General features: G+C 40.4%; 1 protein-coding gene across 1 annotated transcript; it reads right to left on the bottom strand.

The window, feature by feature from the left end:
• Positions 1–1573: 1573 nt before the first annotated feature.
• On the bottom strand, positions 1574–15586 carry LOC105916932 (histone-lysine N-methyltransferase SETDB1-B). The gene is made up of 8 exons (XM_036125864.1): positions 15545–15586; positions 14510–14584; positions 9931–10413; positions 9621–9794; positions 7862–8063; positions 7684–7757; positions 5727–5917; positions 1574–2424 (listed from the first exon to the last, which is right to left on the bottom strand). The coding sequence occupies exons 2-8, from the start codon at positions 14577–14579 to the stop codon at positions 2308–2310; spliced, it is 1311 nt and encodes a 436-aa protein (XP_035981757.1). The 5' UTR covers positions 14580–14584; positions 15545–15586; the 3' UTR covers positions 1574–2307.
• Positions 15587–19924: the final 4338 nt, after the last annotated feature.

The following is a 19924-nucleotide window of genomic DNA, read 5'->3' as shown; positions in this document are numbered from 1 at the left end:
CAGATTTAAGAGTTATTTTTTAGTGTGATCTTTTTTTTATAACTCTGATAAAATGTGTCCTTACATTTGCATTTATCCCATGGTTCGTCATGCTTCTGGTATGAGACAAAAATGGGATGAAAGAAATGATACCAAATTACCTGAACTAAGATAAACATTTTTAAAGAGAGTCATACAAAGGGCCAAAGACATTCTCCACCTCCTCTGGAGGTTCAGGAACAACAAAGGCCTAGGGCTGCAATGAACTGGGAGCTGCTCAAGTGTCAATGTCCACAATAAAGTGAGTTTAGCACAGACCTGTCAAGTATGAAAAAAAAAAAAAACTGAAATTAAGGTCTTTGGAGAAAAATCTAAGACCTCCAACAATCTTGGTTCTCTGGCACTGTATATGAGGCCGATCATCCCAAATCTGAGCGTTAAGATGGATGGATTTCTTAAACCTGAAAGCCAGATTAGGGCAGTTGTCATTTGAGGCAGGCTAGCCGAAGTAAAGCCAGTCTAGGCAGCTTTTTGAAACATTGATTCATACATTTGTAACATCTATGTTGGATTAATGTAACTCGCGCCATTTTAAGGTTAGTAATACATCTGTTAGTCTTCTGCTGGTTGTGGGGAAAATTTAGCAGCATGATTTAACTGGAATAAGATCTAAGCACATTTACCCCCTCCCCCTCCCATTCTGACTTCTATGGTTTCCTGTACATTTCAGGATGTGTTTTAAAGTTCTATTTGTTTTTTAATTTCTTAAAAGCCTGGCCTATCCTACCTCTTTCAGCTGCTACACTCATATATACCTAAAGTTGTGGAATGATCTGTCATTGCATGTCAGGCAGGACTCTTCTCTCAAGGCTCTTCCTAAAACTCATATTTGCCGAAGCCTTTTGCAAACTTGCAAAGTTAAATTTAAGGAGTTTTTGTCCAATGACCTCAACGTTTTTCATTATGTGGAAAATCAGCACACAAAGCAAAAACTTAACATTATTTAACAAGTCCAACATCACTTCCAAATCTAACACTCACATAACATGCTTATCTTTTGCTTTTATTGCATGAAACAACCCAGAAGTTGTTCAGAGTTCAATCCATCCATTCTTGCAGTTAAATATAACCGACAATCTTTATTGGATAACTTTTTTTGCCAGGCGAAAACATGTTCAAATACATTTAAAAAAAGCCAAGAATAAATTTGGTGTTCATGTCTAATGTAAGTGTATGTAAACTGACCACAACAGTACGTCCTGTCAGGTCCTCAACAGGAAAGGTTTCTATTCAACTATTAAATAACAATTTAAACTCAAATTATTCACCTACATAACTCTCAAATTAAATTCCTGGTTCAATGTCAAAGTCTAAATAATTTTAACTTCTTAATGCTGTCGTATTACCTCAGCTGTGCTCAAGCTAAACACATGAGCACAAACACTCCTCATTCAGAGAATCTAAAAAAGTTGTCTGTCATTTCAGTGTGTGGAGGCATGCTGTCTGCTCTGGAATTATTGGTTAGTGTTGGATTGGACTAAGACACCACTAAATAAATAAGGTGAGCTATTTAATAAAAAGGACAAAAAAAAAATAATCACATGTACAAACTTTATTTTTTGCTTTTTATAATGAAACAAAACAATAGACATGGGATAATAGGCATGGGGAGCTAAGTTGTCTACTGAAAAGAGGGAAAATAATGTTTTAAAAAACACATCTTTAACTAAATAGTAAAAATATTTACAGAACCAAAAAAAAAAAAAAAAGTAGAATTGAAAAACAATAAAGGAAAAGACCATTCACTAAAATGCCTTAACTACTGCTAAAGAACTGAATTGTGAATTTTGCCTCAATTACTTGTAAGGACAAAATACAGTTGTAAGATACATGAATTGCACAGGGGAGGGGGGGGGGGGGGGATTCTTTAAGAACAATTTAGGGGTAGAAAATATAAGAGTCATTAAACCTGATAAGCTGTGTTCAAATCAAAACCTTTCAAATTATCCTGAATAATGGATGTTATAATCACAGGTATATATTTTCAATCTATTGGGCTAAGGGTGTGATCATTCTCGGAGAAAACTGGTACTTTCACATTTTTTCTTTTTTTTAACAAGTTACTTTTAGCATGGTTTCTATCCACAGAGTTGGAAATAGATTTAAAAAGAAAGAAAAAAAAATCAACTGCAATATTTGGACATATTTACACCTTTTTCACTTCCCGTCGGTATTTCCATGCTTGAAAGCTTTCTTGTATTTCATGTGATAGCAAATGTTTAACGTTGATTTATTTAATATTTTCTTTCTCTAATGTCCATTTATAGGTCATTTAGGGTTAGAATTGCCGGCCTCAGATTCTCGATTTAGTTTCATCTCCAAAAACTTGGACATGTGTTCCAGACGTATGGAGCCTCGGTGGACCCAGTCCTTTTCTCCGTTCTCCTGTGTGACAAAATTATGAAATACATAAATATCACATCTTAGAATTATATAGTCATTTTGAATCGATTAGAAAAGGCTTGTTTGTCAGATAGATAGTTTTTAAAAGTTATATTTCAGCAGGTATTAAACATACTTTTCATTAACATTTCACTATTATAACATTTCTATTTATTGGTCAGATGTAATATTCTTATCTTAAATGGTTAGCGTTTATTTGCTGTATGCAGGAATCATAACAGAAATAAAGGTTTGAAAATCTAGATGTTTTTCACTTATTGAATTGAGTTACTAGAATAATTCAAATGCATTGAAAATGACTACAAAGACATAAAAAAGCATATGCTGCCACCTGCTGGTGATACGGACTTAATTTGCTCTAACAGAAGTGTAACAATCCTGATATATAAGGTACATAACAACAAAAAGCCTTTTACCTTCACCCTGACCCTAAAACTCTAAAAACCCAATGAATTTAAAGGAGGTTTCTGTCAACAACGCAATACTCTTAGGGAGAAAAATGTTCAACGAAACTATTCATTCCACTGAAAATTGACAAACTTTAACTTGCAACGTTTGCAACCCCCCCAAAATATGGGGGGGTTGCATATGTAGAACAGATTACTAGATCAATGTGTGCTTCTGTGCTTTTTTGTCTCTCTTGTTGTGTCTCTGCTCTGTCTTCTGTAACCCCAGTCGGTCGAGGCAGATGACCGTTCATACTGAGCCCGGTTCTGCCGCAGGTTTTTCCTTCCCGTTAATGGGGAGTTTTTCTTCCCACTGTCGCTTCATGCTTGCTCAGTATGAGGGATCGCAGCAAAGCCATGTACAATGCAGACGACTCTTCCTGTGGCTCTACGGTTCCCCAGGAGTGAATGCTGCTTGTCGGGACTTTGATGCAATCAACTGGTTTCCTTATATAGGACATTTTTGACCAATCTGTATAATCTGACCCAATCTGTATAATATGATTGAACTTGATTTTGTAAAGTGCCTTGAGATGACATGTTTCATGATTTGGCGCTATATAAATAAATTGAATTGAATTGAATTGAAAAAGACCAAGTATGGTTGGGTTTGTTACTTGCTCCTCAATGGAAATCAATAGCCCCGTTTACACTGCCCTTTTTAACTGATCCATGCTGAGATAGGACCGAGCTTGGATCAGTTAACCGTGCCGAGCTTGGTTCTTACGACCATTTACACATCACACTAGCACGGTTCCTCGCCTCCAAGTGACGGTCTACGGTACTACTGCTCTCTAAGATTGAAGGAGGGAATTAAGCAAATAAAAATGGCGGCGCCTGTAACATTAAGGAAGTTATGCTTGGTTATAATTGTGATATTTGTTTGTTTGCGGAGTCAAGCGAAGAAGGCAACCTTTGGTGAATTTACTTGACGGAGTCGGCTTTTGGGAAGTGGCCAAGACAAACAAACAAACGTCTAATAAGGGCTTACAGACGCAGGAAACAACGACAGACGCTGAGGTTCATCACACTGCTAAGCAGAATCATCACTGGAAACCGTGTGGCACGGTAAGGAAGCTAGTATTTTTATGAATGTCTGAAACCACGAAATTAGTCAGCTGACTGTAAGGAGGAGGTCATGCGCTCTTTTGTTATCAGAGAACCAAGCCGAGCCCACTCATCGAACAGCTCTAGATTTAGCGCGGTCCAGTTGTGTCTGGCACGGTTCAGTTCAGTTTGCGTCCCATTTACACTCGATAGTTATCTCAGTTACCGAGCTCGGACTGTTCTCGGCACGGTTAAAAAAGGGTAGTGTAAAAAGTGGGGCTATTATTGTATGATGTTTAAAAACATAGTTATAGGCTGTGATCAGAGTAAGGATCAGAATAGGGGGTGCATTTAAAAACAGATATTTGTTTGTGAAGCCTCTAAATTTTGCAGTGAGAATTTTATTTCAAAAAGAATTTCAGCAAATTTAAATTCCAACCATCTCAAATATCTGGTCTCAAATTGTTGCTGTATGTTGCTTTTTCCCCCCCACATCTGGATAACTTACAACTAGGCCTGTCGCCATAATCAATAAATCAATTAAATCACACGATAAATCTAAATCACATAATTAAAATAAGCGCGATACTTTGCGTTGGCATGCTTGCTTCATTCCCCTTGTGTTTCTGTCTCCTCTCTCTGAGACAGCGGGGATAGCAAAAGGTTTTCAGTACACCGCATCGATGTCTGCTCATCTCTCTCTTCTTGTTTCCTCAGTGTGGGAGGGGTTAAATCTTAACAGGGTTTCCCACAGAAAATGGGCGAATCCTGACGGTAGCGGTCTGGCAACTCGCGTGAGGTGTGTGAGGTAGCTAATACGGTGATAACAGCTAGCGCGTTAGGATAGTTGACCGCGAGGTTTTCTTCCAGACGGGAACTTGACTGACCGTTTTGTGTTTCTCTCAAACATCGAGGCATTTAAAATAAACAAACAACGCTCAACCTGGTGGCGAGCCAGGCTTTTAATAGGGTGGGGGAAACTGAGGAATCATATCTTGTGCTGTGTTTGAGAATGGTGTGGTGAGGAGAGAAAAGGGGAGTAAGTTCTCCTGGAAACAGTATCCCTTTGTCCCTTTGTCCCCAGTGCAGCTGCAGGAGATCAGTTTATATGGCGCTCATAAACAACGTCTTGTCAGGCACAAGATAACAGCCCAGGAGAAGGGGAGTGTCTGCCACTGACATATGGTGTTTAGGCATAAAAGCAGAGGTTTAATGGTAAAGAGATTAGATCAACACTGTGAGTGTCAGTGTTGATCTCCAAAGATATCCTTGGTTCCATATATTAAATGTTTGGTTGATTTTCATTCACCGACTCTGCTTGCCCTTGTTCTCGCTCATCAACGAATTTGGGGAGGATCACCAGCGTCAAGGGGTGATATTTTGAACAAAACCCAGTTTGTGTCAGGTAGGCACAAGCTCAAAGTTAAAATGAGAGCTTGAAAAGAAATTAAATTGGTGTCAAAGCCAAACACAATTGCTTAAGGGTGGGGTTTTTTTGGGATTTAAACAAAATGACGCCACCGCTTAATTTGTCTGAGCCAGTGGACCGAGAGGATATGCTCGCGGTATTATGCCATTATCATATTAGTTGAAAAAGGTCTCCAAATGACAATAATATGATTTATCGCAATATGTTTTTCAAAAAAAAAATTATCATCCAGCAAAATGTGTTATCGTGACATACATACAACTTTTCAAAACTGATTATATAATTGATTAAAAAACAGATTAACAGATTATGTTCTGATTTTATGTAACTGAATACAAACAAAAACAGGGAAAAATACTAACCTCAAAAACAACCTTCATCAAGCTGCAATCAACCACTTCAACTTGACATTTCTGATGGACTCCGTTCAGTTCTATGTTGAGGCTTTGTCCTTCCTTGTAGTGGGTTAGGTGTGGATACGGCCAGGTCTTCAGGTATTGTTCCATAAAGCACTTGTGTGGGCCATCTGGAAGGTCGCCTACAGTATTGTCCACTGATATAAAAATAAAATTAAAAAAAGTGTGTTGTTATTTGGTCGGCAAGTGATGATCGCAAAGTATAAAAGAACAAATATCTATGTTTACACAGCAGCTCACAGTTCTGATTATTGATATACTTGTGATATACATGATCTTGTGACCATGGCATGACACACAGACTTTGACAGTATGACTTGAATGTTATTGAACTCTAACTGACATGAAATCTAATTTCCGAGAACTTTGATGAAAAATAAAGCGATGTACACAGGTATGAGGGGGAAAGTAGTAGTGTTTAAAATACTAAAATAAAACATTTTACCAAGTTAAATAAAGATTAAATAAGAAAATGTAATACAAGGATGTCAATATTTGTTCATAGTAATTTATTAGTGGAGTTTATGAAAGATCCACAGAATCTGAATTTCTGGGCATTTTAGCTTTAAACAAATATGTTTTAAGCTAGCTGTGGTGGATAGGCTATGCTAGCATTTTGCCTTAACAACACTAGTGTTTATGTCTTACTTTCTTCATTACGAACAAATATATATTTACAGCTAAACAGAACTTTTTTTTCAATCCTCTCTTTGTTCCTTCTTTCCATCTTTCTCTCCATGTCTGCACTGCTGTGACAGGCTGGGAGTGAGTAGGTGTCTGTCCTTAGTCTGGGAGCTTCAGGGAGGCAGATATACCCGACCGATCCACATGGGGTGTGTAGACTGTTTGAAAAGCAAGACCCGAAGCAAGCTTTTGGTTTCGCCCCTCGGCAATACCTAAGTCGGCCAGGAACAGTGGGAGCACCATGAGACCTCGGGAAATGTCCCAATAGACATTTCTATTGGCAAATAGGGGGTGTTCTATCCAATAATCTATATCAACGTTTCTGACTAGGGCTGAACGATACAGACAAAAAGCATATCAATAAAACAGAAATCATACTGATCTTCATCGATTACTATGAAAAATTCGATTACTTACAAAAAATTCTAAACATATATTTGAAGTGCTGCCATGGCGATTTTATGTTGTTGCTTAGTAGCCTATTTTTAGACAAAGAACACTGAATTCAAACTTAGCCCTTCATTCAACTAACTTTTTTACCAAAACAGCAAGGTTTTTAAAAAGATAAAAGAATACGCTTTCTGAACTCTTTGAAGGGGGCAGAGCTTGGGGACAGAGTGTTCTTGGGTCTGCGTTTGTGATTGGTTGGAAGGATGTAATGACTGTAGTATTAATATACATGATCTACATGATAGGTTAAAATGCACAAGTAAAACTGTTCTTTTATTTAACGTTTCATTGACCCTTTTTTTCCAATATAACACCACACGTCTATCGATCAATATATATCATTATTGAATGATCGCCTGGCCCTAGTTCTGACAATGAAAATTTGTAGCACTTATTGTTTCACAGTGCCAACTTAAGGTTAAAACAGCTAAAAACATCCTTTACATGACAAATCTTAGGTAAAAACCAATTTAAAAGAACTGGACTAAACTAGCTAGATCCCATGTTGATGTAACAATCTACTACTATTGCCTCTACTACTATTAAAACATAAACAAAGAAACCTAACATTAAAAACCAAACAAGTATCAATGGCAAAGTCAATCATGTAAAATGCAATGATTATATATATATATATATATATATATATATATATATATATATATATATATATATATATATATATATATATATATATATATATAAAACAGTGACTTGGAAAAGAGGCTAAATGTAATCAACAATGAAAGGGGAAAACAGTCAAACATACTTTGTCTGCATACGAGGTAGAGCGAAGGTAAGCTGACATAGAGTGGTGTATGATCATCCAAGAACACCAAAAACCTGAAAGCGCAAGAAGGTATTCAAAAGAACTTTTAGTCATTTGTGCAAAATTGTTTTTAAAAATGGAAATTTATAAATGCATTAACAGTTAATTAATCCAAGACCTTAAGCGGTTCTTTCTGCTGGGGAGCTCGGCCAGAAGTCCAGGCAGGAAGCATTGCTGATCTTCTGGGGACTGAATTAAAACACGGGCTCCGACGTACAGCTGGTCCAGCTTTGGATTGGTGTCACTAGCGATGTGGTGTCCTGATACCAAACTCTTCCCCTTTTCATCAAAGATTACTTTGTACTTTACCCGTCCATCATCTGCAAAGCAGAAAACAAGAGGATTGAATATTGTTTAGGTGATTTAATTGCAGCTCAGAAACTCTTCAGGGAAAACTGAGATCAGCACAAAAAGCACAAGTCATGTGGCTCAAATTCACTCTGCAGTGAGGCGGGCTAAGTCTGCATCTTTGATAAGGGAGACCCAGGTTTGGAGGAGCATCCGGTGTATAAAATCTGGTTAGTCTGTGTGCAAGTTGTAGTGCTTGCTGTGGCAACCCCTGGATAATGCAGCAGGAGAAAGGATTTGTTCATTCATGTGGAATGGTATAATTTAAAATAAAAGGATGTCAAAGTACTTACGAAGCACATCATTTTGAAAACTTTTTTTTTTTTTTTTTTTACCTGCTAAACAATAAACTAAAGATATAGCAAATTTAAGTGTATTTAGTTAAAATGCAATTAATGCAGTATTTATTTGGAGAGATTTATGTGGTTATTATTGTGAAGAAGTTAGCAAATTAACAACCCAATATCCAGGAACATTTCTCAGATCAGGAGTCCAAGTCTCAAGTCTATGGTACAAGTCTGAGTCAAGTTTGAAGTACTTGTCTTTGCAACTCTAGTCACCATCTCTTACTGGATGACACACATAATGGTGAGAAAGAGCAGCCAGTCCAAAAGGTTTACTTAGACTTAGACAACTTTATGTGTCATTTTGTATGCACAGAGTGTGTACAGAATGAGATTTTGTTGCATACAGCTTGTAAATTAGCCTCGTGAGACCATCCTGATCTCGCGAGCTTTCAAGGTTTCACTCGCAGATCAGTCTGGCTACTCTCCGTTAAAGAAAATTTGGAGCCGTTCACCAAACGAACGTCCAATCAGCGTTGGCTTTGAGGCGGGTTGAGGTGTGACGCAACGAGGAGCGCAACAGTTCAGTCTAAAGAACATGGCGGCTTCAGCCGATGAAACTAGCGTTAGCGTGGCTATCAAGCAAGTTTTATCGGAATTACAGAGTATTTCTTTAACGAGCTAACGAGCCTTTACCTGCAGCAGCAAGAGTAGCTTGGCTTGTGGTTGTGTTTTCGTCGTCGCTCGTAACAGAGCGACAACAAATCTGATTGGTTCATTTGGCCTGTCTATCACCAACATAGGCCAATCAGCTAACCAGTATTTTCGCCCCTTTCCAAAGTTACTTCAACGGAAGGTTTCCAGATGGATATGCGGAGCAAATCTATCTGGCGGAGTCAGGTAACTTGTAAATTGCAGTAAAATTAAATTACAGTATAAGGTGCAGCAGTGATTTAAAAGTAAACAATTTAAATGTAGACAATGCAGGAGAAGTCACAGTGTACAGGTGAGTATTTTTAAAACCATTTGTATGTGCAGAATTTATTACCCTCCTCCCTCCACCCCTACAAGGGTCTTTTCTGATCTAAATGTATATCTTGATAATCAGTTGTACCCTGATAGATGCAATGCATAAAGATGGCAAAGAACGGAAAAGGTTACTGTCTAAACATCCTAATGTGACCCGTCTTAACATTTGACTCATCAGCTTGTAAAAAACCAAAACATCTACATGTTCTTACTTACCCCGGCTAATTATCTCCACTATCTTGCCTCGTTGCCACCTCATGGCTCTCCTTCTGGCCAGGACGACCATGTCCACAGTAATCTCTACCTCGGGTAAGTCCGGCCGCACTTTTCTCGTTTCACTCGAGTTGGTGGCAAAAGCCGACGACACAATGATGGGGGTTGCTTCAACAGCTGTGGAAAAAGAACATGAACGCAATGTGGAAATGAAAGAGTGAACTGTTTGAGCATTTTAGCAATCCCAAGGTTGTTACTGGTGTAGATTTGTGGATGGTTATGTGCTCGTGTCAGAACAGATGGCTGTACTTGCCTGTTTTACTGCTGTTGCCGTTGCTGGAACTGTTGGTAGCAATGTTGCCGGAACTGTTGGTAGCAATGTTGCCAGAACTGTTGGTAGCAATGTTGCTGGAACTGCTGGTACCACTGTTGGTGTTGTTGATGTTCACAGATGGTGGAGGCACTTTCACTACCATCAACCTTTTGTGTTTTGAACTTTTGTGTTTATGTGAAGCTTTCCTTTTATTTTTTGAAGCTCCAAAATCAGAATCTCCGGAATCGTCTGCTGGTTCCCACAGCATATCAGAGTCGGAGCTGCCGGGGGACTCAACTTCGCTGTAGAACTGCTGAGGTGTTGGTGGTTGAAGGGTATTAACTTTGTAGTCAGAGAGACGCACCAAAACAACCACGGGTTTCTTTTGTAGATTTTCATCGTCCAAAACAACATCACTGTGCAGTTGCGTTTTGATTTCATTTGCAGAGGAGGATGGCTCATATTTCACGGTATGCATGTATTCTGAAGAGAGGGAAAAAAAGGCACAGAAAACACCAGTCATTTTTGCCTCATGTCCTGAGAAAATGTCTCAACATGAAAACACTGTTGCAGAGCAAAACCACTGGTATTTTAATTATAAAAAACAACAATAATTTAGACAACATTTTTTTAGTATTTGTGATGTTACCCCTTAACAATTTTGTATGTGTGTAGTAATAGTTTTGGTTGTCTTGTATCCGGAAAAGTCGAGAAATACAGCTGCCTGCCCTGAGATGTTTCCTCCCTCCAATTGGTCAATTTGTGCCTTCCAGGGGTACTATTCGTAGCAATTTAACAATGATGTAATGTAATTTACCATCACCTACTGATTATCGACAAAACTGAAATCTGTCCCCAGAGCGGGACGCAGGAGGATGTTGGGCTCGGTGTTTGAGCTAGTTTTGGTGCCCTTGGAAGGCTCATCACCGTTATTAAAAATAATAGTTGGTCACTGATTTGTTTTTATGTTGGATATGTTTATTGTAAAGTTTTGTGTTTGTTTATGAATCTCAGCTAAAGACATTTTTAAGAAAGTGAGATGGGAATATATAGGGCTGGATGATATACAAAAATAAGCATATTGATACAATCATATTGATTTATATCGATAATTATCAATAATTTGAAAACTTATATTTAAATGCAGCCATGGCCATTTTATGCTGTTGCTTTATGACATATTTTTAAATAAAGAACACAACCCTTTATTCAACCAACTTTTTACCAAAACTATAAGTCTTTAAAAAAAAAACAAAAAAAAAACATGTGCTCTCTGAACTCTCTGAAGGGGGCAGGGCTTCCCTGGGTCTGCGTTTGTGATTGGTTGGGAGGATGTAATGACTAGTATTAATCTACATGATAGGCTAGAAAGCAAAAGGAAGGAAAACTGGTCCTCTATTGATCTTTTTACTGACCCCTTTTTTTCTACTGAACCACACATTGATTAATCGATATATATATCGTTATTGAATTATCGTTCAGCCCTAGGACTATGTGTGTTTTTGATTTAGTTGTATAATAATTTGGCACAACAACAGTTTCCCAATACTTTTCCACATACAGATATTCTCCTAAGAAAGCCAAACCTCCCATTTACGTTCTCAAACATTCCTGTTTGAGGTTTATTAACACTTTGGATTAACAGAGAGCCCTGTAGTTGGTGATGAATAAACATAATCCTCATTATTTGCATCATCTTCAAATACTGTTGCCAATTTGGTTTTTTTTCCCCTCTCTTTTAAGAGGATACATCATAGCTTGCATTTGTTTAACTGTGAGATCTTCCAAGAGGGCGCCATTGGCTGAGTTACTGCCAACAACTTCATGTTCTCTTTTTACAGATGTTGAACTTGGCCCTTGTCTAAGTTTAGCCATTTCTTTCTTCTAGATCAAGGGATTACCTGCCACTACCGACATGTACTCTACTTTTGACTATACATTTCTGTTAATAAATTGAATATGTCTGATTTATGATAAGTGTTGAAACAATGTTCATTGTGAATTGGTGTTAAATAAATAAACTGAATTGAATTTTGCACAGACAAATTACAACAAATGGATAGTTAGGTACTAAGGGTATAAGAATCCCTTCAGCGCTGGAGGTAAGGGGATTAATGGGGACAGGATTTTAGCCAATAACACTAAGTATTCACAGTTTATTTGTTCTAGCAAATGATGAAAATATTTCAGAACTCTGTTTTAAAGAATCTGCAAACAGTGCAGAATATTCCAGTTAAAGTTTTTTTTAAAGGACTACTAAAATAGAGGGAGAATTTGCAAAATAAGCAATAAAATTGTGTTTTTGTGTTTTAATAAAAGGCTGTATGAATCTCAAACCATAATATTAACTATAATATTGTCTGTAAGTTATAGAAATATCTGATTTATGATTTCTGTCAAAAAACAAAATCTTTAAAATTTTAACTATGGATTATCAAAATACAATACAGACCAGGGTTGCATAATTCTGCAAATAGTTGGAAACATTCAACTGGACTTAACAGGAACTCATAGAAATTAGAATATACATAAAATTGAAAAAAAAAAAAAAAAACATGAAGGTATGAGAGCAGAACATCTTGTTATTAGCAAATAAGACCTAGCCAAGCATTTACAAATGATTCACATCTTGTCCATCACCATTTCATTTTACTCCTGAGTACCCAGCAGTCTGCAAGATAAACCATCTAGAAAATAGTAAGAGGCTTTTTTGTTGCGTATGTAACCGGCATATCAGCCAGCCTGTCAAGAGGCCTTTATTGGCCAAATCTGTCAACACATAAGAGCAACCCAAAAACAACTTCCTAACTTACTAACTTTACTAACTTCCTTACTAACTTTAAAATAAGGGTTTCAGTCATAGATGCAACAGGGTGTCAAGCTTTGAGCTGGTTATCTGGGTCCCATTTCTCTACAGCGTTTAATAATCAGGGTTCCTACACACTTTTCACATAAACATTTCAGACATTTCTAAATTCAACTTTGCAGAATTCTCAGTCATTTAATAAAGTTTTAAAATACAAAATAATAAAGTTCACTATGAATGTATGCTAGAGGCTTCTGCAGCGCAGATAGACAGGAAACCAGGAGGGGAGAATGTAAGGAAGAATACACAAAATGAAAGGACTGATAAAACTAAAGACAAAGGAAGAACACAAGGCAATGAGAAAAATTGACATAAAAGGAAGGAAAGAGATGGATGCAGAAAAGTAAATAAGATACTGAATACCAAATAAAGGAAGGGCACAGAGTTTAAACAACAGGACAGAGAAGTAAGCCTGGAAACAAACACTATGTTTATATACTCATTTGGTTTTCAATAAAAAATACAAAAATCAAATTCCATATTTTTCGAGACTGCATAGGAACACTATATATTGTCAAAAATCATGCCACGAGATTAAACCTCATTTACCTCAGTGGCCTTGGAAGAGCAATTCACTCATTTGTTATGTCTAGACTGGACCAGTGCAGCTCTCTCTATACTGAGAATCAACACCCATCTGCTGCGTCGACTACAGCTCGTCCAAAACGCCGCTAACCTTCTGTTGACCGGTAACAGTCGACCCAGGATTGCCTGCGCGTACGTTTTAGGATGTGTGTTTTTTTTTTAAAGATTTTACTTTTGCTTTTTAAATGTTAAGACGCTCAGGAACCTCCTTACTTATTGGAGCTATTACACAAACACATTCCCAGCAGAACTCCGAGGTCAGGAAACCTGCTGCCTTTAGATGTTCCTAGGACTCGTCCTGTGAGCCGAGGAGACAGAGCTTTCTCTGTTGCAACTCCCAAGCTGTGGGATGAGGATGATTTTCCTCTCACTGTAAGGATGGCCAATAACATGAATGATTTTAAATGTCTTTTAAAGACTCATTGTTTAAACTTGCCTTTTAATTCCAGTTGAGCAGGCGCATCCGGCTAGTTTTATTAACAGTTATAGTTTTAACTGCTCCTATTCTATCAGTTTTACTTTGGATGACATATTTTATGTTTTTGTTTCTTTTGTTTAACGAAGCCATTGGTTAATTTGGTGTATACAGTGCTTCATAAAGTTTCACTGATCAATTCTGTTATACGTCTACGAAAAATGCATAAACAAAGGTTTTCAGCCTTTGCCCACATGAAAATAGTTTTCTAGAATGACGTTAGCATTTGTCCGTTCTAAAAATGTTCCTCGAGAACGCTGGACATTTTGTAGAAATGTCTTTATTTATCCAAAAAAAAAAAAAATACTCTGCCAGGCATTTATATGGTAAAACATTCCCTAAAATACACCTAGATCTAAGGTTTGATGTGGGAATATGATGTAAATGTTTCTAAATAGACGCAGGGTGTAATAAGGAGAGACATAAAGCTTACAGAAAATGACATACAATTAAAATATACAAGGTTAGAGCTTTCTCATGGGTATTTCTCTTCATAATTTAATAATTCTATAAATTACATGGGTATGAAATGGTTTGTTTAGGAAAGGGAAGTAGAAAGCAACCAATTGGAAATGCATATGTATAAAAGATGGTCAGACTTGGCAAAGGGGCGAACTGCCCTTGAGGGACAGAAAAACACAATTTGCACCAACTTGTAGTATTTTCTGGCTCTCTGAAGTCCTGAAGCTCCAGCGTCATCACCTCATGTTCGGCAACCTCCATATTTACTGAAGAAGAGAACGTTTAAAAGACAACACATGAGCCTTATGATGAATATTTTTCAATCACTAAAAAAGCAAGAAAAAAGAAATAGCAGTTTATAATAAGCAGTTTTCAACAGCTTATTGGAAATCAAGATGTTTAAGCAGCTTTTTTAAAAGGTGTGTGTGTGTGTGTGTGTGTGTGTGTGGGGGGGGGGGGGGGGGGGGGGGGGGGGGTTGCAGCTTGGAGAGATCGGTCTGAATGGGGTTCCGGGAACTACTGAAAGATTTTCATCGAGGAAGGAGCCTGTCCACGTTGAGCTCTGCAGACTAACATTTTAAGATCAAAACTAGACCTGAATAGCAGTCAAATGTAGCGACTTTACAACTGCGAGATAATATTCGACCCACCGGAAGACGTCTTTTCACGTATTTATTGCGGACACATGGTTGAAGCAAATCGTATGCTTGCTACATTCACGTCTATGAATCAAATAAAGTTACAAACTCACGCCAATCAAGAAAACGTCCCCCATTAGTAGTTTGGAATCAGGCGTAAATACAACTGAAGCCAAAACAGGACAACCGTGAGGACTACATGATGTAAAGCAGTGAGTACAGATGTTCCGACAGCACTGCAACGTGAGACCCTAAACACGAACTTAGGTTTTATTTTCTTCATTTCTCTGTCAAACAAAAACCGTTGTTGCTAACGGGGGATTGATAACAATCGTGTATAAGGTTTCCCATAACGTCGTGGCCAAAACTTGAAAGAGCTAACGCTCACAAGCTTATCATTCCAAGCAGAAAAAAAACACCCCCAAATAAACAAACAAATCTTACCTATTTCAGCTTTCTGAATATGCCCATCAAAAGAACAAAACAAAACGAAAGGTAATGCGACTTCTACTCGAGGACTCAACCAAAAGGTTTCTGTAAATTGAACGGGAGAGAAGAATTGCTATGAGGCTATTATTGTTAGCTTACACGCTAGCAAGCGGCAAACCTTCCCCTTCTTCTCGCTCGTGACGAAGCGTTCGGTAAAGAAGGAATAGTTGCATTACTGCCACCTGGTGGAACTGAGCGAGAATTATCCATCTTTGCGCCTACTTGTAGTGTTTTCTGGCCCTCTGAAGTCCTGAAGCTCCGGCGTCAGCACCACATGCTCGTCAACCTCCTTATTTACTAAAAAAAGAGAACATTTAAAAGAAAACCAATTTTTTAAATGTTTCATGAATCTTGTGGTCATCCATCTAGCCAGTTTGTCCTTGCAGGGAGCTTGGGGCTGTCTCCAAGCATGGTACATCCTAGACAGATCACCAGTCCAACACAGAGACAAACAGGACAAACAAGCATTGCTACACAATTATACATGAGGTCACTCATGTGTTTGGACTGTGTGAGGAAGCCAGAGTACCCGGAGAGAACCCACCCAAGCCCGAGGAGAACATGCAAACTCAACTCCACATGCAGTAAAACCCCAAGCCAGGATTCGAACCCAGGACTTTCTTGTTGCAAAGTGAAACAAAAAAAAAATTGTTTTTTGTGATACAGTTGAAACAACTGATTATTTATTTTTCCATTTTATATATATGTTGAGGCACTCTGGACTGATATTTTGGACTGGTTATTCCCTAAAATTCCCGTTTTTGAAATGTTTTCTGACAGAGACATCATTTATGGTCTGATTTTGGACAACCACAAAAATCACTCCCTTGTAAACATTATCATCATTCTGGTGAAGTTCTCCATCCACAAAGCTAAATACCTTAACGTCCAATCTAGGTTATATATGTGTTTGACAATAGTTTCCTGTTATACTTCTAGTCCCTTTGCATAATGCATAATAAAAAGGCCCTACATCTCCTTTCTTTAATTGAAAAATACAACTTACAGTCTAAACCGGCCCTTTATTTAGCCCTTTTTTCTTTTACCTTTTTGTTAGTATTGTTCTTTGTTATAGCTTATCGTGCACTTTGTTTCTCCCCTTTTTTTGCACTCTAACCTCATACTCTTGTTTTTTTGCCTGATCTGTTTTTGAGCTTGTTTCTACAAACAAAACAAAAAAAAGAAAAAACTTTCTTTTTGCAAAGCAGCAGTGCTGAGAACAGTGCTTGCAACACTGTGCACTCAGGGAGCAAGATTAAAACAATTTAAATTTTATAGATTGTATATAAAAAAATTTTATAATACATTTTATCTGGCGGTGAGGGAAGCCGTCAAGCTGAAGAAGGAGTCCTATCGGGCTTTATTGGCTTGTGGGACTCCGGAAGCAGCTGACGTGTACTGGCAGTCGAAGCGGCAGGCGGCTCGGCTGGTCGCCGAGGCAAAAACTCGGGCGTGGAAAGAGTTCAAAGAGGCCATGGAGAAAGACTTCATACGGCTTCAAAGCAATTCTGGTCCACTATCTGGCGTCTCAGGAGGGGGAAGCAGTGCAGTACCAACACTGTTTACAGTGGGGGTGGTGTGCTGCTGACCTCGACTCGGGACGTTGTGTTTCGGTGGGCGGAATACTTCGAAGACCTCCTTAATCCCACCAACACGTCTTCCATTGAGGAAGCAGAGCCTGAGGACTCTGGGTCGGGTTCTCCCATCTCTGGTGCTGAGGTTGTTAAAAAGCTTCTCGGTGGCAAGGCCCCGGGGGTGGATGAGATTCGCCCTGAGTACCTTAAGGCTCTGGATGTTGTGGGGCTGTGTTGGTTAACGCGGCTCTGCAACATTGCGTGGACATCGGGGGCAGTTCCTCTGGATTGGCAGACTGGGGTGGTGGTCCCCCTATTTAAAAAGGGGGACCGGAGGGTGTGTTCCAACTACAGAGGAATCACACTCTTAAGCCTCCCTGGTAAGGTCTATTCAGGGGTTCTGGAAAGGAGGGTCCGTCGGATAGTCGAATCTCGGATTCAGGAAGAGCAGTGTGGTTTTTCGTCCTGGCCGTGGAACACTGGACCAGCTCTATACCCTCAGCGGGATTCTGGAGGGGGCATGGGAGTTTGCCCAACCAGTCTACATGTGCTTTGTGGATCTGGAGAAGGCATTCGACCGTGTCCCCCGGGGGATCCTGTGGGGGGTACTCCGGGAGTATGAAGTACCGGGCCCTTTAATAAGGGCTGTCAGGTCTCTGTACGACCGGTGTCAGAGTCTGGTCTGCATTGCCGGCAGTAAGTCGGACTCGTTTCCGGTGAGAGTTGGACTCCGCCAAGGTTGCCCTTTGTCACCGATTCTGTTCATAACTTTTATGGACAGAATTTCTAAGCGCAGCCAAGGTGTTGAGGGGATCCGTTTTGGTGGCCTTAGGATTGCGTCTCTGCTATTCGTGGATGACGTGGTCCTATTGGCTTCATCAGGGCGTGATCTACAGCTCTCACTGGAGCGGTTCGCAACCGAGTGCGAAGCGGCCGGGATGAGAATCAGTGCCTCCAAATCCGAGACCATGGTCTTGAACCGGAAAAGGGTAGATTGCCTTCTCCGGGTTGGGGAGGATGTGCTGCCCCTAGTGGAGGAGTTCAAGTATCTTGGGGTCTTGTTCACAAATGAGGGGAAGATGGAGCGGGAGATCAACAGGCGGATTGGTGCAGCGTCTGCTGTGAAGCGGGCGCTGTACCGATCCGTTGTGGTGAAGAGAGAACTGAGCCAAAAGGCGAAGCTCTCGATTTACCGGTCGATCTACGTTCCTACCCTCATCTATGGTCACGAGCTTTGGGTCGTGACCGAAAGAACGAGATCCCGGATACAAGCGGCCGAAATTAGTTTTCTCCGTAGTGTATCTGGGCTCTCCCTTAAGCCGGGCGTACACTGTACGAGTTTTTCAGTCGTGGTATTATATACATCTCAAACTGTGCGACGGAACCGCAGGGTTTAAAAAGTTCACCGCTCACGATCTGTGCAGCGCGACGCTCGGACGAGACCGGATTGCTCACACTGTACGTCGTGTCCCCTCTGGGACCGCTCGCTGTGGTGGCAGAGGCAGGCGAGCAACGGTGGGTGACAGGGACCCAGAGCAGGGGGTCGAGCCCAGCTCTGGCGAGGCCCGCAGGAGGCACCGGGCGTCGGGGGATCGAAGGGGAGAGAGAGGAGAGACGGGACGCATCGGCGGCCGCGCGGCACGGCAGGTCGCCTGGCCCGCAACCACCCCCCCAGCAAGCGGAGGAGTGCCGAAACAGGCGGCCAGCGCGTTGCGCGGACCGCGGAGGAGTGCCGAAACAGGCGGCCAGCGCGTTGCGCGGACCGCGGAGGAGTGCCGAAACAGGCGGCCAGCGCGTTGCGCGGACCGGACGGCTCGCCCTCCCCAACACCGGCCGGAGGTTGCTTCAGGGACGCCCGCTTCCCTCCCTCCGCTGGCGGGGATGGAGAGGAGGGGAGGGCGCCCCCTCGTAGCTCTGCTTGAACAGCAGGATGCGCTCACGAAAACCTCACGACAGCCGACTGAATTTCAAACATGTTTGATTTTCACGATCGTCCGATTCCTGATCGGGAGGTAGTCGTGAGAAGCCAGTCCCCCCTCCTCCCCCCCTCTACGATCAAGCTGAAATTCGGCCCGATTCAAAAAATGCTCGCACGACTGAAGAATCGGCCCGAAAAGGGGAAAAACTCATACAGTGTACGCCCGGCTTTAGAGATAGGGTGAGGAGCTCAGTCATCTGGGGAGGACTCAGAGTAGAGCCGCTGCTCCTCCACGTCGAGAGGAGCCAGTTGAGGTGGCTCGGGCATCTGGTTAGGATGCCTCCTGGACGCCTCCCTGGTGAGGTGTTCCGGGCACGTCCCACCGGGAGGAGGTCCAGGGGAAGACCCAGGACACGCTGGAGGGACTATGTCTCTCTGCTGGCCTGGGAACGTCTTGGGATTCCCCCAGAGGAGCTGGCCCTAGTGGCTGGGGAGAGGGACGTCTGGGCCTCCCTACTGAAGCTGCTACCCCCGCGACCCGACCCCGGATAAGCGGAAGACAACGGACGGACATCTTATCTAAAGTTATATTTTGTATATGATGTAACATTATATGATAATGTGATTTATGACAAAGACATTGTGGATTTTATCCTGTTTTATTAAGTGTAATACTATAGTTACTGTTCCTGCTTCTTGTCATGTTTACTCTGTCTTCTACATTATACTGTAAACGTCTCCCTGGTCTACAGCAATAATATTGTCACTACAAATTTAGCCTTTTTTTTTTTATTATTGTTAGTTTAATGTTCCTCCCAATTGCTTTACTTTTGTTTATGTTTAAACCCAAAATGGGTTAAGAAACAGCAATAATAGAAAATTGTCTTATGGTTCTAGCAAAAGGAAATCCAGTGCAAGTTAAAATTATTTATTTAACATGTTTTTTTTTAAATGTGTAATCAGAATATTTATTTATTTATTTGAAGA

Source organism: Fundulus heteroclitus, chromosome 22 (genome assembly GCF_011125445.2).
Source record: "Fundulus heteroclitus isolate FHET01 chromosome 22, MU-UCD_Fhet_4.1, whole genome shotgun sequence".
Classification (NCBI taxonomy): Eukaryota; Metazoa; Chordata; class Actinopteri; order Cyprinodontiformes; family Fundulidae; genus Fundulus; species Fundulus heteroclitus.
The sequence above is the reverse complement of the archived record's forward strand: the minus strand, read 5'-3'. Positions and strand labels throughout refer to the sequence as shown.

Excerpts from the sequence above, each read along its gene's own strand:
- LOC105916932 (XM_036125864.1), bottom strand. The coding sequence starts at position 14,579 with ATGGAGGTTGCCGAACATGAGGTGATGACGCTGGAGCTTCAGGACTTC. Across the intron at positions 5,918-7,683 it reads CTACCTCGTATGCAGACAAA|TGGACAATACTGTAGGCGAC; the intron begins GTATGTTTGACT and ends TTTTTATATCAG. Across the intron at positions 2,425-5,726 it reads TGATGAAGGTTGTTTTTGAG|GAGAACGGAGAAAAGGACTG; the intron begins GTTAGTATTTTT and ends TTTGTCACACAG.